The 8,739-nt window shown below is 41.0% G+C and overlaps 1 protein-coding gene across 1 annotated transcript; it reads right to left on the reverse strand.

Moving 5' to 3' along the window:
* Positions 1 to 3,498: 3,498 nt before the first annotated feature.
* tomm40 (translocase of outer mitochondrial membrane 40 homolog (yeast)) lies at positions 3,499 to 8,060 on the reverse strand. The gene is made up of 9 exons (XM_047599738.1): positions 7,969 to 8,060; positions 7,058 to 7,299; positions 6,809 to 6,969; positions 6,210 to 6,311; positions 5,980 to 6,085; positions 4,655 to 4,777; positions 4,396 to 4,472; positions 4,125 to 4,227; positions 3,499 to 4,002 (listed from the first exon to the last, which is right to left on the reverse strand). The coding sequence occupies exons 2-9, from the start codon at positions 7,278 to 7,280 to the stop codon at positions 3,863 to 3,865; spliced, it is 1,035 nt and encodes a 344-aa protein (XP_047455694.1). The 5' UTR covers positions 7,281 to 7,299; positions 7,969 to 8,060; the 3' UTR covers positions 3,499 to 3,862.
* Between the last annotated feature and the right edge of the window lie 679 nt (positions 8,061 to 8,739).

Consider the following 8,739-nt stretch of genomic DNA (forward strand, 5'->3'; position numbering starts at 1 on the left):
CACTACTGTTCTCAATGTAACTACATGAACATATACATCTGCTTTTTTGCAGTGTCTGCATCCGTCCTTCTCAATGTTAAATGTGTGAATGTATATGTATATGTATATATATGTGTATGTGTATATATACATATATATACACACACACACATATATACACACATATATATGCATATATACACATATACACACACATATACATATATATATACATATATATAAGCATAGTCATTTTCGTTATTGTTTGTTTGTAATATATATTTTTTATATCCTTATATTTTATTCTTTAGTCCAATGGTTTTCAAACTGGGGTCCCCAGACCTCTGGGGATCCACAAAATAATTTATAATAAATTCTTATTTAAGATATCATTTAAAAGAAATTCCATTTACACGCGGAGACCGCTGCGCCAATAAAACAATCCCATTAAACCAATTACTCCCTCCTACGTTAGCTTTGGGTAAATAAGTCTGATATTTGTGACACCTCATAATACTGTCATCTGTCACTCTCTCTCCTGCATCTGACGCTTCACTCATGAGGCACTTGCCACACAGCACCTGCACTGCTTAGCATTTCTGGCCTGCGACAATGGACAAATTTCTCCATACATCCGCTTCGTCGACTGATGCTAAGCCCAAACCAGCTAAACTGAGAAAATATGACAACAGTTATCCTCAATTTGGATTTATTGAGAACAGTGATGGAAAACCAAAATGTGTTGTGTCTCTTCAGGTGCTAGTGAATGAAGCCCTGAAGCCAGCTAAGCTAAAGCGGCATCTCATTACAAAGCACCTGGAGTGTAAGGACAAAACAAAAGATTTTTTTGGGTGAGATATATGTAAAGCAGAAAACAGGAATGGTGAACTTGGCCACAACTGTAAAAACACAGATGGGTTCTTATTTAGTGTCTCAGCAGATTGCTAATAGTAAAAAGCCACAGTTCTTGGACAAGAACTCATTCTCCTAGTGGCAGTGGAAATGTGTGAAGTTGTGCTTGGGACAGATGCCGCTCATGAACTCAAAGTCGTACCACTTTCCAATGACAATGTGAGTCACAGCTACTGGATAGACTGCGTTCATGTGAGCAATTTTCTATTGAATTGGACAAGTCAACCGACATTTCTAGTGCAGCTCAGATGATTGTTTTGGTGCGCTATCCCTGGGAAGGAGAGATTTTAGAGGACTTTCTGCTCTGCAAGGAAGTGTCGGGCAGGACAACAGGTAAGGAAATATTCAGACTTCTGGATGCTGTCATGACTGAATCTGGACTAACCTGGGAAAAATGTATGGCCGTCTGTACGGATGGCGCAGCAGCACTAACTAAAACTAAAATAATAAGGGGCTCAGGGGATCCTCTCGGACCAGGAGGGGACAGGAGCCTCCACCTCAAACAGGTTACCTGCAGGAGGGAGAGAGAGAGAGAGAAACGAAACCAGCCTCCTAATGTCAGCTCCTGCTGACAAGACAATCAGTCTCACCTGGGCTGACAGGGTAGAGAAAGAGAGGGAGAGAGAGGGAGAGAGAGAGAGACACACACACACAGCCCGACCTCCTGGCCAACACGTAAAAACAGCCGCAACATATTTGACATAGGAAAACCTATAAAAGCTGATGATCCACGTCCAGAGCTGTATATTAGACAGAGTCCGGCCAACTAGGGAATGGACCATCTGAACTATCCGGCTATGCTGGTCACTTGTTTCTTGGGCGCCATGTTAGATACATCTAACCAATTCCTCCATAAATGGCAATAACAGGAATAAAGCTGAATTAAAAGTTAAAATATGCCACATTGCTCAGCCTATGGCTCCAGGACAGCATCAGGAAAACACGGAGGAAACTCCACTGTTTCCCCAGTGAACAAAAACGGAGAAAGCTATGGGAACAGAAGATTTAAAGAAAGAACTGGATGTCAACTGATTTCTCCCTATTATGTAAGGTAAATGTCAGTTTCTCTCTTTGAAATTTGTTTTTTTTTTTTGTTTAGATTTTATATGGGAAAAATAAAGTCATACCATCATTAATGTGAACCTTGATCTAAAAAATGCCCAACAAATCTTAACAAATGAAGGTAGTTCACCAATGCTTTCCTTATGCTAACTCGTTATCTAGACTAAAGGCTTAGAAAAATAAAAGCTACATCACACATACTGTGAAATCCACGTGTGCATGTAATTTATGTCCATGTAGAGTTGGCCAGACTCTCTCTAATATGCGGCTCTGTCCTCGCCTGCACAGCAGCGCCATCTGGCGAAGCTCCTCATGTAAAGACGCCATTGTCAGCGACACATAGCTTTACTATAGAATTGGAAAATTCAGAGTTGTAACTTGCTTTCAACATGTATGTGGATATGACTCAAACCAGAGTGCTTTTGGTGGTGGGTGCATTTTTGTTGATTAGAAGGTTATTCTGTCCATAATGGAAGGGAATTATTATCATTTTGCATCAGCATGGCTTTTGAAATCAAAATTTTAAAAGGAGTAAAAAAAAAAGTCTGGCCGCCTTTTTTCTTTTTCACACACAGGGTTTCAACCCCAAGATTCCATTTCATCTGTTTTTCACCCTCTGTGAAAGTCAAGGTGAAGGCCTAGGACATGGCAGCCAGTTTTGGAACTCATCCTTAAACCTACAGCAGCGCTTACATTGGAGAATATCATTTTAAGAATCAGAGGAAACGAATATCAAAAAGCTTCCTGGAAATATAGGCTGAAGAGGTTTCATCAGTCACTTCCTAAGAAACTCTTAATCCTTAGCAGATCATGTGGAAACCCTGATTTAGAGATTTTAAGGTATGATAAATGTAGTTCTGACAAATGTAGTATGATAAATGTAGTAGAGAAGTTTTTTTTCCTTGTGATTGATCAGTTTATTAAATCATGAAAATAACCATTTCGCGTAAAAGTTATATATCATTTTGTAATCCAACTCTAACTGTACGCACTATTGTTAATAAAGTCACGCCTGTATGTAAAAACCTGAGGATTTGTTAATGTAAGGTAGCACTACAGCTAAATTTGTAACATCATGAAGCAGCTCAGTAACGTCTGAATGACGTCTGATGAAAAGTGAAATTAGTCATCAATAAAATAGAAAGGACTCAATGGTGAACTAGAAGATATTTTTAGTCTTAAATATATATTGTTGGAAATAATTGTTAGTTCCACGTTTTCTCCTAATGTTACTCACACATTTGTATTTATCAAGTTTCTTACAGAAAATATACTGACAGCAGAAACCAACTGCATTCGAGATAGTTGTCTTTCCTAATGTTTGTCATTTGTGGGTATGAATTTTTAAAATTAGTATTCTGAAATGGGTGATATAGTTTAGGAATTCTTCAGAGTTAAATCAGGATCTCACTGGCAGTCTCAACAAATATTGCCCATTTGTAGATGTAGTTTTGCCTAGCTTCCATGATGTTTTATTACTCATGTTGGGTTAGAAGCACTCTTTGTGCTAAGCTGTTTCATAATCAGTCATCAAGCACCCAGTTGTACAAAAAGTAATCACATTTATTTTAATCCATACATGATCACCATATATTATGTCTTACCACTTACTTTGATTTTCACATCACATGTTCTCATGCATCACCTGATGCCCTCTGATATACATCTCTCTAGCCTCTGGGTATATCCAATACACCAAAAAGGAAAGACATTTGTGCTACAATATGTAGGCATGGCTTGGCCAGTCCTGGCTCCTTGGTAGTTGTCTTCGTCCCTCTGGCTGCCCCAGAAATCACAGTTGTAAGAGAGTCTCTGAATCCAATTTCTAAAACTTAGTCCAGGTTCCTGTGTGTCTCTGTGCCGGTCCAAGCTGTGGCCTGCGAGCTGGTTCAAGGGAACCCTCGCACATCTAGCCGATGGTGACACCAAAGCCACACTGGAACTTGTTCTTGCGGTGGTTGAGGAACGCCCCTAGGGCGAGCGTGAGAGGCAGTGGCAGCAGTTTTTTCTCAAGGGTAGCACCAACCACCCAGTTACTGTCAACTGTGCCTGCAGAGAACAACGAGTGGAAGTTTCATAAGAAGAAAATTTATATTTCCTTTACCTTCATATTAACGGTCACATAACTTACTCTGCTAGGGATATTTTAATACCATCATTTTTTTTTTTACCTTTAAAGAGCAGATTAGCTTTGGGAAGGTCCAACTGGTAACCAAAGGATGTTGTGGTGTCTTGCATCCTTGTGCTGGCTTCAAATTCAACTCCTACCTGCAACTGTATAGAAAGAGTTAAATAATAAGTAACTCCGTGCTGAAACAGTAATGGTACCCACATACACGCAGTGAAACGTCCATTAAGAGATATCTTCCTAATTAAGGTCCAGTGTTTATTAAAAACCAATAAAAAGCGAATGACAGGCACACACATTTTTAATAATGTTACCTGGTCATTGGCTTTGTGATAGTATGTAGCATGAGCTCCTGCTCCTCCCACAGTCAATGTCGCAACATAGTTGTCACCTGGGAGGAAATACATAATGAAATACACTTTAAAATACATCACACTAATCGGAATTAGGTACCACTTTGAAATCGCGACACACTACAGATGAGTACATGAAAATATCTTATAATATAATAATAAGTGAAATGTTTTCTAGCCAAAAATTAAAGTATAAACTTTCCCCCAGTGGGAATTTTACCTGTGTATCTGCCCAAGAGGGAGGTTACAGTTCCTTCCTCGCCTGGTCTCCTGTGATACACCAGCTCTCCCCCCAGAGCCAGTGATGGTGTGATAGACTGAAGGTAGTGGGCCACGAGAATGCCTGAAGGAAAGTAGTCAAAGAGCATCTGTTACATATACAGAGCACATATTCTTCATTCTTTCTCCTTAAAATTGCCAGGATAGAAAGTATTTTCACGTTTTCTGATTCCTCCTTCAGTGTCTGGCGACTCTTTTATTCGGATCTGTGTACATTATCACAGGTACTAAATTGAAATTTTCTTATCATACAGAAAAATCGCTAGCTGATGATACATCACCAGCCAGCACCAGGACAGCAAAGGGCAGTTTTAATAAGAGACTTCTCATTTTCCAGACTCTGGATATTGGGAATGTTACATTTTCCTTAAATGTAACACACTTGAAACACATCACAACCTGTGAACTTCAAGAAAATCCTCTTATGAGGTTCTGAATAACACAAGATTGGACCATACAGAGATGTTTGTGCAGAAAGAAAACAAACTACCATCTGCATGGAGCATTAGGTCTTCTCAATTAGCCACCATCTGCAGTGGTTCCTAGGTAGACAAACAGCTTATACAGAACACAGACCTTCAGTTCAGTCTTCTGGATAGAGTTCACAATGTTTCATAGAGTAATATAGTTCATTGTATTTTTGTGCTACAACCCCAACAACTTACATGTTGTATTCTACAGATTTGTATGAAATCTCAAAACAGTGAAGAATGTCACTTTTAGACTGCTTTCTGGGGCTTTATGCTGAGTTATGGTATTTTGAGACATGACAGAGGGTTTAATATTCGCTTCTCTAATAGTCCTTTGGGTCTGTAGGCTGTAGTGATCAAGTTGTACGTAATCTGTAGATGGGACTCATTTGTGTGTTCCAGGCGCCCTCTTGTTGCGATACTTGGTAATGCCTGGACGCAGGCATTCACCACAACGCCTTGATAGGAATATGAGAGCTCAGAACTTTACTCGAGTGAAGAAAAAGCAGGAAACTCTCGCATTTGTGGACAGGGACCTTGTTCTCTATTGTATTTTGTTAGCTATAATAGCATCAAACATGAATTTGTACATTGCATACATTATATGTGAAGAGATATCTTCATAATTTTATAAATTGATGATGTAACCTTACCGTATTCAAGTTATTTGCTGTTTGGCGTCCTCACTCTTTACAAATCTTTACAGATGGTGTTAACTATTCTAAAAAATTACCGATGTGCACGAGAAACCTCCATGACAAATTGAAATAATGCAACAAGCCATGTAAATTCATACCAGATCCAACAAGTACGTCTGGGTTTCCGAGCGTTACAGCAGAGGTGAAGTTTTCACCACGATACTCCATATCACACTGCCAATTCACAAACTTATGCTGCTGAGTCTACAATGAGCAAAGAAACACAACAAATGTTAAACTGGGAACAATGGAAGAGCCACATAATATTCTGAAAATAAGCCTCAACAGACCGCACTTGAAAGGCTGTTACCTTTACGTGCCTACATACCTGGATGGCTATTTTGGAGCGCACAGCAGTCGTAAGCTGGTGTATGATCTGGGCATTCAGACTGCCAGTGTTATCCATATCTCCGACCATGACTGGGAATGACTGAGAGGAATAAAACACACCACAGTCAACTATGACGTAACATGGATAGGCGGTCAGCAGCAACTGCACAGGACCTTGGGCTGTATAGCTTCCTGAATATCAGTCTATGGAGGCGGCCACCAGCTGAATGTTGCATAGCAAAGAAAAGTTTAATTGAGGTACATTTTGAAGTTTTAAACCTTGATGTGTACACAACATTCAAATCTAGGTGAAGTAATAAAATGAGGCTTATTATGATCACAAGGAATTATTCTTGCCATTATTCATGATATACATTTGTAGCAGAGCGATGGAAAAACACTCCTTCATTCTCTCTTCAATGTTCGTCAGTTACATAATCAAAAAGCATTTTCTTTTTCCCCCAAAAATAAATGCTTGAGAAATACATTTCTTAGACGGAGCATAGATCCCAGAAAATCTGATATTCAACCTTCTGTCATGACCAGGAAGATTTACAGCCCAACCCTTAAAAATTTGTCATGGGAAATTATTATTACCTCTGCTGGTCCAGTCTGTTTGCTGCCTACGTAGGTCGAACCAAATCGATAACCAGAATCACCCAGGGTGCTGAGGGTAACGGTGTGGCTGACCTGAAAGTGGTTACTCAGGCCTTTGTTGACCACTAACCGTACTCCTTCCATCTGCAGGGGGAACACCTCTAAAACGGAAAAGGGACAATACAATTATTTCAGCAAGAGTCAGGCGTACAGACAGTAAAAACTAAATTCAACACATGAGTTTCTAACCTTTACATTTGCGGTGGCACTCCTCATATGTGCCTGGGTTTGGGAGTGGGGAATCTGCGTCTGTTGTTTGTTGGCCAGATCCAGATGTTGGAGGGACGGAAGATACAGGGGGCATGGTGAACCCCGGGGGGACGGACACCAACCCTGGGACCCCCTGACCACCTCCAGCTCCAGCTGCAGCTGGGGCTGGACCGGGGGAGGCGGCAGCCAACACACTGCCCATACTCTGAGGCTGTAACAGACTGCAAGAGTGATGGACACAAGATGAAGATAGTTTCAGGCATTAATTTTACCAGTGCAGTTTAATCACATGGGTGAGGGATACTGATTGTTAAAATCATCAACAAAAGATGTTTACAAGTTGTAATCTAATACACAACTGCTTCTAATACCTGCGAGGCTCGATAGTTGACACCTGTATATCCTGCTTAGGATACAGTTACCCACTTAGTATTGGGCACAGCTAGCTGCACAAACGTTAGGCCATTAACAGGCTCTAGCTGCAGTGGCTCTTGTGTCCTACTGTACTGGCAGTAACACTACAGCAGGTAGCAAGGCCCAGTCTGGTCCCACTATCGACACATACATCCCCGCACCACCTCGCAACAGCATGCAACGCCGAACTGCAACTCGCGTCCTGCTACAGAGGACGCATTTGGAGATAAGCCGGGAAGTCGGGAAAACTATCCTCAAGGAGTGTTTAACCTGTGAAGGCCAGCGCAAGCTAGCAGGGTCGGTGGTTCAGCTAGCTGCCTGGCTAGCTAGCCATGTGGAGCCGACCACGAGATCTGCTCGTCAAAACATGAAAAACACCGTGGTCAAAACTAGACCTGGTGGAGGGGTGGACGGTGACACTATCGGCAACCCGCTGTTATAAAGTCCGCAAACAATTTCATTGTTTAGCTACTCACCCTGACGGTTGGGGTCCAGGGGTTGTTCAACACCGGCAAAGTTCACGACAACGTCCGTGACCGTGGTTGACAAAGTGTCCGCCCTCTTCCCGTGACGCCTCGGTGGATTGGCTAATCCACGTCGAATTTCAACCGCCATTGGCAGAGAGTACATCTGGGACAGCCCACTTCAGGTGACGTATACCCCATACGTCACCTGTAGTTGGCTGTCTCATTCGCTGAATAGTCGTTGAATTGAAAATCTGACTGAATGACATTCCAAGGGTACGCCCGGTTTGTGAGAGGTAACGAATGATTACATGAATACAATTCTTTCCGGTATAATTGGTTACCATAAGTGATATGAACACTAGCGCATGTGTTTCTGTACAGCCATTTGTATGAGGAATTGTAATTTCCCCAAATGCTTCGGACAAGATGTTCCACTTTTACCAAGAAATAACAAATTAGGCAATTCTGTTTACATACTTCACCTGACAGGGTCACAAGATCCTGGCTGACTTAATGTTTGAGACAAAGTAAAACACCAAGTGGGCTTAGACTTCAAATAAAACAATCAGTCATTTAGTTCAACTTTAATTTCTGTGAAGCACCAACATGATACATTTCATTTTCTTAATTACAACCAACGACGTGTTGCCTGTATCTATGCTTTTAAAGGATCCTTCAGTGTGAAGTGGTCATTTTGATGCCCTCTTACTAAATACTTCTACAATGTCTGTTGTTTTACCACTGTTGGGATGAAATATTATTACAACCTTAAGGATCAAT

The sequence above is a fragment of the Mugil cephalus genome, chromosome 11 (assembly GCF_022458985.1).
Source record: "Mugil cephalus isolate CIBA_MC_2020 chromosome 11, CIBA_Mcephalus_1.1, whole genome shotgun sequence".
NCBI classification, from domain to species: Eukaryota; Metazoa; Chordata; class Actinopteri; order Mugiliformes; family Mugilidae; genus Mugil; species Mugil cephalus.

Excerpts from the sequence above, each read along its gene's own strand:
- tomm40 (XM_047599738.1), bottom strand. The coding sequence starts at position 7,280 with ATGGGCAGTGTGTTGGCTGCCGCCTCCCCCGGTCCAGCCCCAGCTGCA. Across the intron at positions 4,473-4,654 it reads CCTCTTGGGCAGATACACAG|GTGACAACTATGTTGCGACA; the intron begins GTAAAATTCCCA and ends ATTTCCTCCCAG. Across the intron at positions 4,003-4,124 it reads AGCTAATCTGCTCTTTAAAG|GCACAGTTGACAGTAACTGG; the intron begins GTAAAAAAAAAA and ends TGTTCTCTGCAG.